Source organism: Nicotiana tabacum, chromosome 19 (assembly GCF_000715075.1).
Source record: "Nicotiana tabacum cultivar K326 chromosome 19, ASM71507v2, whole genome shotgun sequence".
NCBI lineage: Eukaryota > Viridiplantae > Streptophyta > Magnoliopsida > Solanales > Solanaceae > Nicotiana > Nicotiana tabacum.
In genome coordinates this window covers 112,465,090-112,481,220 of record NC_134098.1, presented here as the reverse complement: position 1 = coordinate 112,481,220, position 16,131 = coordinate 112,465,090, and the positions used below count along the sequence as shown (strand labels likewise).

Genomic DNA, 16,131 nt, shown 5'->3' with positions numbered 1-16,131 from the left:
GATCATTCATATTGATAAGTAATCAACGTAAGTGATTTTTTTCAATTCAATTAAAAAAAAGTCATCGTACATTTTAAATATTATATAGGAATAAAAAGTGTTCATTTTTCATAAAACATAAAGGATTAAAATTGCTCAAATGATATTTGAAGGACTATTTTAAACTAACCAAGATATAATGGACTAATTCTATGATTTTCTATTCCAAAGTCCAAGTTTGTTACCCTAACAAACAGAAGAAAATAAAGCCCTAGCTAGGTTTTAGGTATATAAAGCAGACGGAGTACTCACAAAAGCCTCCTATTGCCTTTGGAAAGAGAAGTTGAAGCGGCAGCAGTAGTCAGTCTCCGTTGCATAATTCTGAGCTTCTTCTCTCCACTCTCAGGTAATGTAATCTCCACGCACCCGTCTTCTCTCTAAGAAATGGATGATAGAGAAATTGATTTCTTTTTGTGTGCAGAAAGATGGCAGCATATGCAGCAATGAAGCCGACCAAGCCAGGGCTAGAGGAGCCACAGGAGCAGATTCACAAGATTAGGATCACTCTTTCCTCCAAAAATGTTAAGAATCTCGAGAAAGGTTTCCCCTTTTATGCTTCTTTTACATCTGTTCTTTTCCAATGTCATGAGTATGTGATTTTCCTACGAGTCAGTTGCGAAGAGTTTCCGTTAAACTCTTTAGGGTTTATGGTTTTGGTTTTTGGCCTAGACTTGATGAGAAAATGGTGGAAGTACAATTATAATTAGTATAATAGAGTAATTGAATTTGTATCAATGTGTCTATTTTGAGAAACATTGTTCTCTAACAAATCAACTAATGGTGTTGAGCTCATATGCTAGTCAGAAGCAGATTTTAAAGCAATTTGTTTTAATTTTTGAAAGTTGTTGAAAGGACTTAATTGGGAATTTACTCGTTATGTGATGTGACCGTGTTGTATGAATCCCCATGGCTACTATTTGATTTCATTATTATTGGTACAGGTCAAAAGCTGCATTTTGTTTCTATCTGGTAGAAGGTTATTTGTTTGATACATTTTTGTGTGTAGATTTGATTTATGTCTGGACTTTCAAATGCTTAAAGTAGAACTAGTTTATATATTTTTAAAGTCAATGAGTTTTAGTTTCTCTACCTCTAAGAAATGTACCCTATATCTTGTAACTTTTGGTTAAAGTAGATTTTGGAGCATCGTGTTTCAGCTGGGAATGACTTTTGCAGTCAGAGTTGTGGTTTGAAATTTCATATATGGTTTACTTGTGGTTGTGGTTTTGTATAAATTATTAAGAGATACACTCTTATTCTTTGACATGATTTAAAAACATGTAGTGTGTGCTGATTTGGTTCGTGGTGCCAAGGATAAGAGGCTCAGGGTGAAGGGACCAGTGAGGATGCCCACAAAGGTCCTTAACATTACCACTAGAAAGTCTCCTTGTGGTGAAGGTACTACCATTTCATACTTTTTTATGCCTTTTTGTTCCTCTCTGAAATAACATAATTTTAACTGGAGATATTTGATTCTGAATCCAATCCAGAGATTCTTGTATCAATAGGAGAGAGTATTTTGTTCATCTGTCAACTTAGGCTCAACTATTTTAAATTGGTAATTTGGAAGGTTAGTTTCTGTAGTCTTATATCTGAGACTTAATCTTCTAGCAAGTGGTTTTAAAGAATATAAACTTGTGTTCCAAAGTCCTTAATAAAGAACTTTTTTTCGAAAGTTTAATTGCTGGATAAGAGTGGGTGCTTACCGCCAGCGTTACTGGTGGTAAGAGTTTGAAAGCATGAACAACGTTTGGATCTAACAATCAATCTGAAAGCATGAACAGCGTTTGGATCGAACAATCAATCACTTGACAATCAACCACCAGCTGGCAAGAGTTTGAAAGCATGAACAGTGTTTGGATCTAACAATCAATCTGAAAGCATGAACAGTGTTTGGATCAAACAATCAATCACTTGACATCCTTTTCCTCAACTTCTTGAGCCACACACACACACACACACACCCCCCCCCCCCCAAAAAAAAAAAAAAATCTCTCTTAACCCATACCGACAAGCCACATTTCCATTACATCTACTCATAATAAAATTCCAGGCTCTTTTTCGTTGTCTTCCTACCGTGATGATGTTTGGATTGCTGGTTGGTTTTGATTCCCCCAGGCCCCACTAGTTTCTTTATTTTAATGCTCATTCTCTAGGTCTTAGAAGATAACATTAAGTAATCTATGGAGTCGGACCCTCTTGTATTGCCTCTTTTAATTTTGTTTCATGTTGATGATATGTGATTCTATCAATAAAAAACTGTATATCCGAGGAGTTTATTTTCTGGAAAAATTATTTTCATCAAAAAGTTTAATTTTCTACTTCATTTGTCTCTACACAGGTACAAATACATGGGACAGATTTGAGCTGCGTGTCCACAAGCGGGTCATTGACCTTTTCAGTTCTGCAGATGTTGTCAAACAAATCACCTCAATCACCATTGAACCTGGTGTTGAGGTTGAGGTCACTATTGCTGATTCTTAGGTCTTACCTAGGTAGATGAGTTACTCTTTATATGCTGTGGTATTTTGCCCTCCAGACTTTATGTATTACAAAGTTTTTGGAATTACAATTTTGCTGTTAAACTAAGACTTTTGATAAAAGCAAAGTGCATGGTTTGTTTATTTAGTAGCTAATTTATTGAATTTCCTACACTAGATTACTTCAAAAGATGTGATTATGACCTTTGTTTGCTTATTTTCATAATAAGACCTTAAAACTTTTAACACCACGGGGAAGTATCGAGTACAAAGCCGTTTTACATTTGAGGTGCAGTTTCAAAATTTCTCAGATGCCCAAAATTTGTGTTATTTTTGCTACTGGGACTCTAATTATATTCGATGACATTTTAGGACTATTAAGTGAAAATTGTTTACTTTTTGTTGTTCTTGTAACAATCTTTGGATATTGAAGCCTCTATCCTCTGCAGTTCTTACTCGATCCCTCGTTTCCCTGTTTTGCTGGGCAATTAAGGTGGAAAAAAGGATGTCAAAGCATTCACTTGCTATTTGTCATGGTTGAGAAATGTTTTTAATTCGTGTGCATTATGAATTCTCAGAACTAAAAGCTCGAAAAATAAAAAATAAAAAGGCTTTTGAAAGATGCAACGACCACCATCCAGCTGGTATTTGGTAAATGTACCATTTCTTTTGTAATATAGTGATAGACGAGAAGTAAGCAAGTGTGCACGGGGTCAATAGCTACTTTGGTGGAAGAAAATAAATTACAACATATAAAAGTATAAAAAGAGTTGATAAAATCTTGAAGGCTTGCATATAACAATGATAACCAAATGTAAGTTATATAAGTTTGTCAAAGACTGAACGAACTAAAGAACTTCAAACTTGCTGAAACTTTACGGAGAATGAAAATATTCCTCAAATGATTACTCTACTCGAGAAAAGGCTAAGCAAATTTACATTAAAGACATGGAACTGATGAAAGAAGTCTACACATGCGGCAGCTTCAACTTGGTCAACTTTTTCGCTCAGACACTTATACTAAGGCTTGTTCCTATTGACACTAAATATCTACCAAAAATGTGCCTATGAGACTCTTCCTGTAACGCCCTTCATTTTCAAGATAAGCTATTTGAAAAGACAACTGGAAATTACTACAAAATTCAATCTTGAATAATTTGAGGTCCACTAAGGCACAACACTTCCAGCTCCAGATCCAATGTAATAGTCAAATTTAGAAAAGAAATAAAGGGTGAGGGGAGGGGGATAAGGAGAAATTATGAGCAAGCAACTCTGCTATCATTCCCATTGAATAGCAAATGCTCACACGTTATTTTTAACACAATAAAGCATGTCTGGGCATGTCAATGCATGCTTCTAACTACACCATTACTCATCTCCATAGAGTTCAATCACTGTTAACAAGTCAGTTTAAAATGGTTGGATCATTCCATCTTTCATTTCCTAAGTTTACCGCTCATAAACATTAACTGGAAACCAAAGGGTTTGATTCAACTATCCATATTTACTTTGGTAGGAAGTGAAGATCTCCACAAGAGAAGTGTAGACTCACTTCCTCAAACAGTCATCAACCAAGTCTTTTCGTTTCACTTTTTACATAGAGAGAAAGAAGCGAGAAAGAGAGAGATGATGATGATTCGGCTGAATAATGTTATGTCATTTTTTCTGGTCCTTCAGGACAAGGCCCACTCGAAATACTGGCAACAGGCACCTCTAGCAGCAGTCCAATTCCCACACCCGAAGAATAAGCTTCCTTGCTTTGGACCTGGTTTCCGGAACATCCCTTTGCTGCTTCTTACTCCACAGAAACAGTAAGGCTGATGATTTTGCAATCCTGGAGGCATGTCCCTCGTCTTTTGAGGTTGATAAGAGGGAAACGATGGGTGATCTGGGGGTAGCTTCCATGTAGAGGGTTCATTACTAAAATGATACATCAGAGAATCAGTGATAGAGAATCTGAAACCCCTGTGCATGAGCAAAGCAAGCAAGCGGGCTGTATTTTTGGCATCATCAAGACCACAGTGTGCACGGCCCTGCCATGCTAGGCCAGCCATTTGGACCGCCTCTTTCAAATTGCACCTTGCACCTCCAAAAACCTCTTTGAAAGGAACCTTCAAGTTGATCCATCTGGAATACGTTTTTTATGTTAACCCAAAGAAAAAGTGCTCCATTTTAGAACACAGATAAAAATAAGAATATAAACCTACCGGTTGAAATAAGGAGGCTTCCTTATCTTCTTGTATCGGCATTCTGATTCCAACATCACACGGCAATCCCAACTGGACCATGTCACAACAGCAAAGTTGGTATTCTTTATCCCTTTCTTCTCAAGCCACTTGTCATGCCTAAGGAGAGCTTCACTTAGAGTAACTCCTCTGTCAACCTGTCAAAGGAAAAAAAATCCAACTTGCATGACTCAGCTGTTACAACATTAAACCCACAGAAAGTAGCAATAGACTGGGCAATATTCACAAAACAGGTCAAACCTACTCGAGAAAGAAGGTGCAGCACAATAAGTTTCAATAGAAAAGATACTCTAAACTCCAAGCCTGTCCTTAAAAACTGCGTTATTCCTTAAGCAATTCAGGTGAATGCTTTAAGCAAAGAAAGGCACAAATGAAGAAAAATATGAGAAATATATAATGCAATATATATATATATATATATAGGAAGTTTAAAACATACTGGAATTTAGTAAATTATATGAAGTGAAAACCATGTCATTGGAGTTAAAACGCCATACATATCAAGTTTCTGATGCAGATGCAAAAATGCAGTTCAAAATTTCTTGTTCACATTCAGTAACTAGTTTTTTTTTACTAAGGAGATTTAGTAACAAGTTTTCTTATATTAATTTTTTATTCCTGTTTCTAATATTAATATATTGCAGAATGTTTTCTTAGCAATTGTTAGTTTACAGCATGTATATAGTGTAGTATTGTCCCACATTGGTAGAGGAGTAGTATGTCCTTGTATAGTATAGCTATAAATAAGTACCTCTTGTATTGTATTGTTCATCAAAATATCAATAACATATTTTCTCCCGTGCCTTCTCACATGGTATCAGAGCAATTGTGAGAGACTTATCGCTGTGCATAAATTCCAGCGATTCCGGGAAAGAGAAATCAGTACTTTTTTAAGGCTGTTTTCTATCTGCTTCATTTCTGTCAGTGTTGTGCAAAATCCAACACTACCACAAGAGTCATCACTGTCCGGCGACCAAACCCCAGTGAAAAGCTCTGGCAGCAGCCTCCTCACGCGCCTCCACGCGCCACCAGAAGCTCGCGCGTGAGCTCACGCGCTCCGGCCATTTTTTGAAAATCTTCTTTCAGAACAGTTGGGTCGCCTGGTAATTCCGATCATACCCCTACTGTTTTCATTTCATTCCGACAACTGAGTTTTTTCCGACAGCTACGGTAGATTCCGGCAGCTACAGTATTTCAGTATTCTATTTCTGTGCTTCCGTACTCTGTTTCAGTGGATTACAGTTGATTCTTTCTCTTATTTGGTAATAATTTGCAACAATGTCTTTGGGATTTGATTCTTTTGGGTCTAGAAACATGAGTTCTGGAAGCTCTAGTGCTATTATTACCTCAGAACCTTTAATGGGAGGTTCAAACTACTTAGCTTGGGCTTCATATGTCGAGTTGTGGTGTAGAGGTCGAGGTGTTCAAGATCATTTAATCAAACAGTCTAGCGATGGAGATGAAAAGGCAATAGCACTTTGGGCAAAAATCGATGCTCAGTTATGTAGCATCTTGTGGCGATCTATTGATTCCAAGTTGATGCCCTTGTTTCGTCCATTCCAGACATGTTATTTGGTTTGGGCAAAGGCACGCACCTTATACACTAATGACATATCTCGCTTCTATGATGTGATATCGCGGATGACAAACTTAAAGAAGCAGGAATTGGATATGTCTACTTACTTGGGTCAAGTACAGGCAGTCATGGAGGAATTTGAGAAGTTGATGTCAGTTTCTGCTAGTGTGGAAAAACAACAAGAGCAGCGACAGAAGATGTTTCTCATTCTTACCCTCGCTGGACTTCCTAATGATCTTGATTCAGTACGCGACCAGATTTTGGCGAGTCCGACTGTCCCGACAGTTGATGAATTATTCTCTCGATTACTCTGCCTTGCTGCTGCACCAAGTCCACCAGTGATCTCATCACAGATACTGGATTCCTCTGTTCTTGCATCCCAGACAATGGATGTTCGGGCATCTCAAACTATGGAGCATAGACGAAGAGGAGGTCGTTTTGAAAGATCTAGACCCAAGTGTTCTTATTGTCACAAACTTGGACACACTCGTGAAATGTGATATTCCTTACATGGTCGTCCACCCAAAAATGCTTACATTGCTCAGACCGAGACTCCAGGTAACCAGGGATTTTCTTTATCTAAAGAAGAATATAATGAGCTCCTTCAGTATCGAGCAAGTAAGCAGACATCTCCACAAGTAGCCTCAGTTGCTCAGACTGATACTTCTGTTACTGGTAATTCTTTTGCTTGTGTTTCCCAGTCTAGCACTCTTGGCCCATGGGTCATGGACTCAGGCGCTTCTGATCACTGGTAATATATCACTTTTGTCAAATATTGAATAATCAGTCCTTCCACATACGTTTAGGACATCCGAGTTTATCCAAACTTCAAAAGATGGTGCCTAGTTTATCTAGTTTGTCTACATTAGATTGTGAGTCGTGTCAACTTGGGAAACATACCCGAGCCTCCTTTTCGCGTAGTGTTGAGAGTCATGCAGAGTCTGTCTTCTCCTTAGTTCATTCTGATATATGGGGTCCTAGTAGAGTCAGTTCGTTATTTTGTTAGTTTCATTGATGATTATTCAAGATGTACTTGGCTTTTCTTAATGAAAGATCGTTCTGAGTTATTTTCTATATTTCATAGTTTCTGTGCTGAAATCAAAAACCAATTTGATGTTTCTATTCGCATTTTTCGCAGTGATAATGCCTTAGAATATTTATCATTCTCAATTTCAGCAGTTTATGACTTCTGAAGGAATTATTCATCAGACAACTTGTCCTTATACCCCTCAGCAAAATGGGGTTGCTGAGAGAAAGAATAGGCACCTTATTGAGACTGCTCGCACACTTCTAATTGAATCTCGTGTTCCGTTGCGTTTTTGGGGCGATGCAGTTCTCACAGCTTGTTATTTGATTAATCGGATGCCTTCATCTCCCATCAAGAATCAGATTCCGCATTCAGTATTGTTTCCCCAATCACCCTTATACTCTCTTCCACCTCGTGTTTTTGGGAGCACGTGTTTTGTTCATAACTTAGCCCTAGCCCCTGGGAAAGATAAGTTAGCTCCTCGTGCTCTCAAGTGTGTCTTCTCGTGTTCAGAAGGGATATCGTTGTTATTCTCCAGATCTTCGTAGGTACCTTATGTCAGCTGACGTCACATTTTTTGAGTAAACCTTTCTTTACTTCTGCTGACCACCATGATATATCTGAGGTCTTACCTATACCGACCTTTGAGGAGTTTACTATAGCTCCTCCTCCACCTTCGACCACAGAGTTTTCATCCATACCAACCGTTGAGGAGTCTAGTGTTGTTCCCCCTAGTTCCCCGGCCACAGGAACACCACTCTTGACTTATCATCGTCGTTTGCGTCCTCCATCAGGCCCAACTGGTTCTCGTCCTGCACCTGACCCTGCTCCTGCTGCGGACCCTGCTCCTAGTACACCGATTGCACTTCGGAAAGGTATAAGGACCACACTTAACCCTAATCCTCATTATGTCTGTTTGAGCTATCATCGTCTGTCATCTCCCCATTATGTTTCTATATCTTCTTTGTCCTCGGTTTCCATCCCTAAGTCTACAGGTGAAGCGTTGTCTCATCCAGGATGGCGACATGCCATGAGTGACGAGATGTCTGTTTTACATACAAGTGGTACTTGAGAGCTTGTTCCTCTTCCCTCAGGTCAATCTACTGTTGGTTGTTGTTGGGTTTATGCAGTCAAAGTTGGTCCCGATGGACAGATTGATCGACTTAAGGCCCGTCTTGTTACCAAATGATATACTCAGATATTTGGGCTCGATTACAGTGATACCTTCTCTCCCGTGGCTAAAGTGGCTTCAATCCACCTATTTCTATCCATGGTTGCGGTTCGTCATTGGCCCCTCTATCAGCTGGACATTAAAAATGCCTTTCTTCACGGTGATCTTGAGGATGAGGTTTATATGGAGCAACCTCCTGGTTTTGTTGCTCAGGGGGAGTCTCGTGGCCTTGTATGTCGCTCGCGTCGGTCACTTTATGGTCTAAAGCAGTCTCCTCGAGCCTGGTTTGGTAAGTTCAGCATGGTTATCCAGGAGTTTGGCATGACTCGTAGTGAAGATGATCACTCTGTGTTTTATCGGCACTCTGCTTCAAGTCTCTGTATTTATCTGGTAGTCTATGTTGATGATATTGTTATTACTGGCAATGATCGGGATGGTATTACCAATCTGAAGCAGCATCTCTTCCAGCACTTCCAAACTAAGGATCTAGGCAGATTGAAATACTTTCTAGGTATTGAGGTTGCCCAGTCTAGCTCAGGTATTGTTATTTCTCAAAGAAAATATGCTTTAGACATTCTTAAAGAGACGGGGATGATAGGTTGCAGACCTGTTGACACTCCGATGGATCCGAATTCTAAACTTATGCCAGGACAGGGGGAGCCGCTTAGCGATCCTGCAAGCTATAGGCGGCTGGTTGGAAAATTAAATTATCTCACAGTGACTGGACCCGACATTTCTTATCATGTGAGTGTTGTAAGTCAGTTTATGAATTCTCCCTGTGATAGTCATTGGGATGCAGTTGTCTGCATTATTCGATATATAAATCGGCTCCAAGCAAAGGGTTACTCTTTGAGGATCGAGGTCATGAGCAGATCATTGGATACTCGGATGCTAATTGGGCAGGATCACCTTCTGATAGACGTTCTACGTCTGGATATTGTATTTTAGTAGGAGGAAATTTGGTGTCCTGGAAGAGCAAGAAACAGAATGTAGTTGCTCGGTCTAGTGCAGAAGCAGAATATCGAGCAATGGCTATGGCAACATGTAAGCTAGTCTGGACCAAATAATTGCTCAAAGAGTTGAAATTTGGTGAAATCAATCGGATGGAACTTGTGTGCGATAATCAAGTTGCCCTTCATATTGCATCAAATCCGGTGTTCCATGAGAGAACTAAACACATTGAGATTGATTGTCACTTCGTCAGAGAAAAGATACTTTCAGGAGAGATTGCTACAAAGTTTGTGAGGTCGAATGATCAGCTTGCAGATATTTTCACCAAGTCTCTCACTGGTCCTCGTATTGGTTATATATGTAACAAGCTCGGTACATATGATTTGTATGCACCGGCTTGAGGGGGAGTGTTAGTTTACAGCATGTATATAGTGTAGTATTGTCCCACATTGGTAGAGGAATAGTATGTCCTTGTATAGTATAGCTATAAATAAGGACCTCTTGTATTGTATTGTTCATCAAAATATCAATAACATATTTTCTCTCGTGCCTTCTCACAGCAATCAATGATTTTGCCAGATATTTATTGTTTAGTGCCGTCAACTTCAGGACAAATCCATGAGCACCATTGTTCAAACCTCAGTAAGACATTCCTTTTAGAAAACTCAATTCTATGACAGAAAAGGGTTCTCTCACGACTTCCTTTGAAAAAATTCTATTAATGAAAATAAGGATCATACCTGCTTGAGAGTGAAATGTGTCCAAAAACTAGATCGAAATACTTAAGTCAGATTGGAACAAAACATGCCTAGCAATGGACGAAACTTAATCACCTTATATTCAAGAAAGACTAGTGTTCTCTAAGGAGTTTGGACGTATCCACCTCATCTTACAAACTCATGTTTTTAGACCTAGTTAGATTAATCTCTTCAATGGTGGTCAATAAAATTGGTAATCACAAGCACATAGAGGTAGTAAAGGGTGTATTAAGAGACAAACCCTTCTATATTGTCTAAAACCAATGAGATACTACACATCACAGGGGGGTGAAGTTGATATCATAAATTTGAGGTTCAATCATTTGCACCACATAACCGAAACAATATACCAAAATCTATCATTTACTTCTCAAATATCTAATAGCCATATGGAGGATATATCTCAAACCACATGTTGGCCATTTCAAATTTCCGACATAACAAATGATAGAATTCTACTACAACTACTCCATTTCATGATTGCTCATTTAACCTTGCAAGCTGCAACACACATTCCCGCACAAGAGTGAAAGTACCTCCACAAGCTTTGTAAAAATCTTAATTTTCTTTGTTGTTGCTCTAGTTATTTATAATTTTTTTTACACTAATAAAGTTAGAAAAGCAATCAATGAGCAAATGAATAACATAACTACTAGCAGATAGTTTCCAACTTCAACCCATCAAATTAAGTCAATCTTCATAATATGGAAGGATAGTAAGCTACATGTTTAAAAATATGCTTATCCAAGGTTCTTCCATTATTTAGTTAAAACTCTCATCCATCTCAGACGAAATCTTATAATAGGTAGCAAATCAAAAGTTGCAACCAACCTGAATTTGCTGGATACCAGTCAGATCTTTGCAGAAATCACTCAATAGTTGATTGCACGTTGGCCTCACATAAGTTTGAAAACAAGCCTCCAGCTGGCCAGTCGTGCTACTCACTATTACTGATGGAAACTCTATTATCTCCTGAGGGTGAGGATTCTTTTCCTTATCACATGTTGCCTCAAAGTCAATAACAACAAAATACTGAAAATCTTGGAACCGATAATCATACTGATAATTTTGAGGGAACATGTTTAATAGGCTATAATGGTAGTGGTTATCCATTGGATATGGAAAGATCTGGCTTTCAATAGCATTCACGGAGCGCAGATGCATATTTGAGTTAGGATAAAAGGCTGACCATAAACCAAAGCCATTCTGATAAACAGTGTGGTTTGGCGATTCTTTTGAAGAGTCAATAGATTCACCACTCAATGTGCCGTCCAAGCTATCCCCACCTGGATGAATATAGGCGCCATCACTAGGCTCTGGTAAGACTTTGACAGCGGTCCTACTGTAATGCAGATTATGGGGATAGCCTGCATTCTGGAGGCATCTTACGGATGCCTCACAGTTCGTATGCATAGTATCTGCAGTCCAAGAATAAATAACAAATACATCACATAGGTACTAATGAAAGTGTTTCACAAACATGAGTAAATTAAGATCCCAAAGTACATAATTGCCACAAAATCAAACAAACCCAAAAGAAGATTTTAAAATAAACACAGCATACTGACTTATAACAAAGGACTAAAAACCAGTGTTGTCACAGGCGCGCTTAAGCCCTGAAGCGAGGCTCAAAATACGTTGACCGCTTCGCCTTGCTTTGTGGGCGCTTTAGTGTCGCATCAAAGCTCTAAGTCATACTTTTCCTTGCCAATGAGTGTAATCCTGAACATGCGTCCTTAAACAATTGATATTTCACTTTATTGTGAATTTTTTTTCAATTTCTTTGTTCATATATTTGTTATTCATGCTTATAATGATTAGTCTTGGACTACATGCATATTTTTTACTTTTTCTTCCGTTGCGCTTTTTTTCATTAAAGCCCACGCTTTATTTGCGCTTTGAGCTTAAAACCCCAATGGACCTTAGAGCTTTTTTGCGCTTTTCGCCTTTGATAACACTGCTAAAAACTTAAATCTCATTGCAGCTTGTCTGTTCAGATGACTAAGAGGCCGTGCCAAAGTTCTAGTTAAATGTTAATGCAGATCTGCAGCTTTTCTCCTTAAGGTACCAGCCCTAACTACAGGCAATCAAACTACTTCTCAAATGAACTAGTTACTAGTCTATAACTTAAGTACATGAGAACCATGGGAATTCTTTGATGCTTATTTTGAACAGACTTCATGGACTAGAATGGCAAAGCTCCATCCAAGCTTTTACAGTTCAGAATCTCTGGCTTTTGTTTTGAATTTTTTTTATTAAGGTAAGATCTCTGGCTGTTAAGAGGAGACACTCTGCTGTATGCAAAAGGACACTCTGCTCACCTCTCAAATAAGCATTTTCCTTCAACAATGGAGTTTTGCTTCATGCAGAGAACATAGGAGAGGGAAAATACAACTAGTTCCATAAATTAAAAACTAAAAGGGGAGTAACTATAGCATTTGTGGTTACTCAAGTCTCAAGCTTAGTTTTGCTCCCACACATAAATCAGAATGTGATACTGGTACACTGACTTTACTCTGAGGGCAGGTGGTACAACTCAACTAGTCATGGAGTAGAAGGAGTGGACATCAAGTGTTAAGATTGCAGAAATGATCGCGAGTTTATTCCTCACACCCAATAAAACATGTAGATCATCAATCACTATCAACTACCCCAAAAGAGAAGCTTGTGTGGCATCAAGAAGTCCCTTGGGAGGCAAATTTTATAAGTTCATATTTTCCAAAAGGTATAGCTTTATTCGGTGGTCCTACTTACGAAAAATAAGCCTATTCACTGGTTCCTTTTTCTGTGAGAAGACAGGTGGTTAGATGGTGTATTATTGGAAACACAAGTAAGAGTTAGCATTTAGTACTAGAAAATTTATGAAAAGAAAAGGGATCACTTCCAGCTAATTACTTACAGCAAGCCCAGATAGAATGTTACTAGCAGATTTCCAGTAAAAGGAGGTATTTCAGAAAATGAAAATTTTACATCTGGAAACCTCTGTTCAAGGGTTTGTTTGAAAAATAACAGACACGCTTACCAGTTGCCAATATAGTGGGGGTCAGTGGCTTCTTCCTTTTCTTTGGGGGTGGGGGTGGGGGAGGAACTTGCTAGAGCTTTTTATTTTCACGTAACGGTGAACTTTAGGTCCCAAAAGTGCACTAACACATTAGTTCTAAATTGCCATTAAATCACATTAGTAAACTCTTCACCAGTTCATCCCAGTAAATCATCTTTTTTTATAAGGTAAGATTTAAATCCCAGCAAATCACCTTTTCAACCAAGAATCACAGCTCAAAAGATAGGAAAACAGCAAGGATCCTCCTGAGGCTAAGAGTTTAGGATAAGCAGCTTAAGACTAAATATATGCACGATTGAAGTTGAGATGAGATTAGATAGGATTGTGGTGCCTAAATGCAAACAATATCCACAAGATGAATGTCACGGAGATCCAGATGATAGGAAAGATGTGGTCATACAAGATTAGACAAGATTAAAAATGGTCATGCTCACCAGAAGGTGCAAGTAGCACACTTCGAGAATAAATAAGAGAAGGTTATTTGAGATGGTTTGGTCGTGTCTTGTATCGACTTTCGGATGCACCAGTCTATGAGTGTGAAAGCAAAGGTATTGACGGGGATGAGGTAGACCTAAAATCACATAAGTTATATCGAAAGACCTACAATCTCTAGAGAATCCATGCAAATCTAGCGGAAAATAGGACATAATGGAAGAAAAGAATCTATATAGGCGATACCAATTAGTTGGGAATATATTTTAGTTATAGTAATACATTTACTTTAGATCCAATGTTTTCTAGGAGTCTTTTAGTCATGTGAGAGATTTATATGCCAGTAGAACGTGTAGTACTTTTTATTTTTAATTTACATAATATTTGTCTAAAATGAGCTTAACTGGAACAATATAGTCGATGAAGATTCATATAATAGACAACAATTTATTCTGGATTGAGGTGTAGTTGCTTTTTCCCATCCCGGTTGTGGATTTAGTGCAATATTACATTTACTCCAAAAATTGACAATGGAATGAACTAGCCAAATAACAACTTCTCTCAACAAAATAGTATCTCCAAAATGAAAGAACCATTGTTCTTTGATAGGTTTGGAAGAACATTATGTATGTCCATTTAAACTTTAAAAAGTCAAATAGCACTAAAACTTACAGTTCTAAGTTCCAACATAAACTCCCATTGAAAAAAAGGGGAAGCAAAATATCCATAACCTAAAGACAAAATTATTCCCCCCACCCCACCCCCACCCCCACCCCCACACCCCCTACCCCAGAAATTATGTTTATCCAAGGTATTGGCATAGTGAGTCAATAAAGTGAGTGTAAATTTGGGGGACTAGGGTTCAAACCTCAACAGAGACAGCAAAAAACTAGGTGATTTATTCTCATCTGCCTGAGTCGGTGGGAGGTAGCAGGTACTCGGTGTAATAGTCAATATGCGCATAAACTAGAAAGGACGCTGTCCCCGACCACCGTTGTCACAAAAAAAAACTTGGTAACCAATTATTCAACCTTAAAGTCTTCCTAGTCTTTCCCCAACAATAGCATTGCATGTATTATCTTCATAAAAAGTAAGAAAAAAAACACCAATAGCACTACATGATCAAAAACTTACTCTTTCACATCCATTCAAAACCAAAGACCACAGTGAATCAAATGCTTATTCATTGCATTCAAAAAATACACATGAAACCCACAATTCCTATCCTTCAGTTCAACCCCATAATTTCTGAAAAGTCGACATCCCACCATGGCAAATTCCACACACATAAAACATAACAGCATTAAATACCCATATTAAAAAATAAAAATAAAATAAAAAGTCATACCTTTATGCTCTACGGCGATCATGATCTCCCGAATAATTAAGATCCACAAGCAAGTACATCAGATCTCCTTCCTCAAATTTCCTACATAAACACACACAACATTAACTGAATAAAATTCACAATAAAAAAACATAAAATTTTGTCATCTGCACGAGCGCGCGCACACATATTAAATAATTAAAGATAAAAAGTAGAAGGTCTCAGAGAATTAGAAACCTTCAGCCCCTTTGCGATCTGAGTTGCGCACTAGGAAGAAGAAAGGGAAGAAGTAGAGTAGGTTATACTTGTACTTTTCATTTATTATTAATGTTAATTCTTTATTCTTTATTGTTATTTTTAGTAACGTATTTAATCTTTTTCCCTTAATTAAATATTTCCATAAAATATGTTTTACACGTGTGGTTTAGCTACGCACGTGCAAGTTTTGGGTTAACGAAGAAAGCGTGTCCACAAAATATGATATATTGGGTTCGGATATTTTTCACAAATGAATAAAGAAAATATCCAACCACCTTTTGAGTAAAGAGCCTAGAATTATTTGTTATATTTCTCGTGAACAAATTAAGGTCAATATAGTCAATTTTATTGTTAATTAATGCTATAAGGTAAATTTTTTAATATGTGTGAAAACAACCAAAAAATCTATATCTATTATATATATATACTATATTAAAAGCACGAAGACCCTTAGCGAAATGTCGTTCGCCTTTTTTACCCTTTAAAAATAGAGTTCACAATGAATAAAATAGTCATTTTATTAATTTTCTAATATTTAGGATTTTGACTTCAACTAAAACTTTATTGTTATAAATAAAATTGTATTTAATGTGAATGTCTATATTTTAGAGAGATTCTAGGGTTTGTTACTTGGTGGCTAAGTCACTTTTTCCCTATAAATATAGGGATTCTATTCCATTGTAATTCATCTCAAATCAATAAGAATTATCTCTCCCTACTTTTCTCTGCAATATTCTTCTTCTTCTTTTATTGTTTTATAATACATTATCACGAGACTCTAACCAATTGAGTATAGGGCGGTTGT

At 37.7% G+C, this 16,131-nt stretch overlaps 2 protein-coding genes across 3 annotated transcripts; one reads left to right on the top strand and one right to left on the bottom strand.

Annotated features, from left to right (window-relative positions):
* The first annotated feature begins 245 nt into the window (after positions 1-245).
* LOC107828686 (small ribosomal subunit protein uS10y) lies at positions 246-2,663 on the top strand. 2 transcript variants are annotated; one of them, XM_016656051.2, is made up of 4 exons: positions 246-385; positions 465-579; positions 1,324-1,437; positions 2,381-2,663. In XM_016656051.2, exons 2-4 carry the CDS (start codon positions 465-467, stop codon positions 2,521-2,523), a joined length of 372 nt encoding a protein of 123 aa, XP_016511537.1. In that variant the 5' UTR covers positions 246-385; the 3' UTR covers positions 2,524-2,663. The 2 variants fall into 2 exon arrangements, with proteins under 2 accessions (XP_016511537.1, XP_016511536.1); XM_016656050.2 differs by having other exon boundaries at positions 461-579.
* A 1,112-nt stretch (positions 2,664-3,775) lies between these two features.
* Positions 3,776-15,432, bottom strand: LOC107828685 (uncharacterized). The gene is made up of 5 exons (XM_075238413.1): positions 15,306-15,432; positions 15,090-15,170; positions 11,080-11,666; positions 4,727-4,902; positions 3,776-4,646 (listed from the first exon to the last, which is right to left on the bottom strand). Exons 2-5 carry the CDS (start codon positions 15,109-15,111, stop codon positions 4,193-4,195), a joined length of 1,239 nt encoding a protein of 412 aa, XP_075094514.1. The 5' UTR covers positions 15,112-15,170; positions 15,306-15,432; the 3' UTR covers positions 3,776-4,192.
* Positions 15,433-16,131: the final 699 nt, after the last annotated feature.

Coding starts and splice junctions, on each gene's coding strand:
- LOC107828685 (XM_075238413.1), bottom strand. CDS start 15,111: ATGATCGCCGTAGAGCATAAAG. Junction 4,903..11,079: donor CTGGTATCCAGCAAATTCAG/GTTGGTTGCAAC, acceptor TTCCTTTGACAG/GTTGACAGAGGAGTTACTCT. Junction 4,647..4,726: donor AAGCCTCCTTATTTCAACCG/GTAGGTTTATAT, acceptor AACGTATTCCAG/ATGGATCAACTTGAAGGTTC.
- LOC107828686 (XM_016656051.2), top strand. CDS start 465: ATGGCAGCATATGCAGCAATGAAGCCGACCAAGCCAGGGCTAGAGGAG. Junction 580..1,323: donor TGTTAAGAATCTCGAGAAAG/GTTTCCCCTTTT, acceptor AAAAACATGTAG/TGTGTGCTGATTTGGTTCGT. Junction 1,438..2,380: donor AAAGTCTCCTTGTGGTGAAG/GTACTACCATTT, acceptor GTCTCTACACAG/GTACAAATACATGGGACAGA.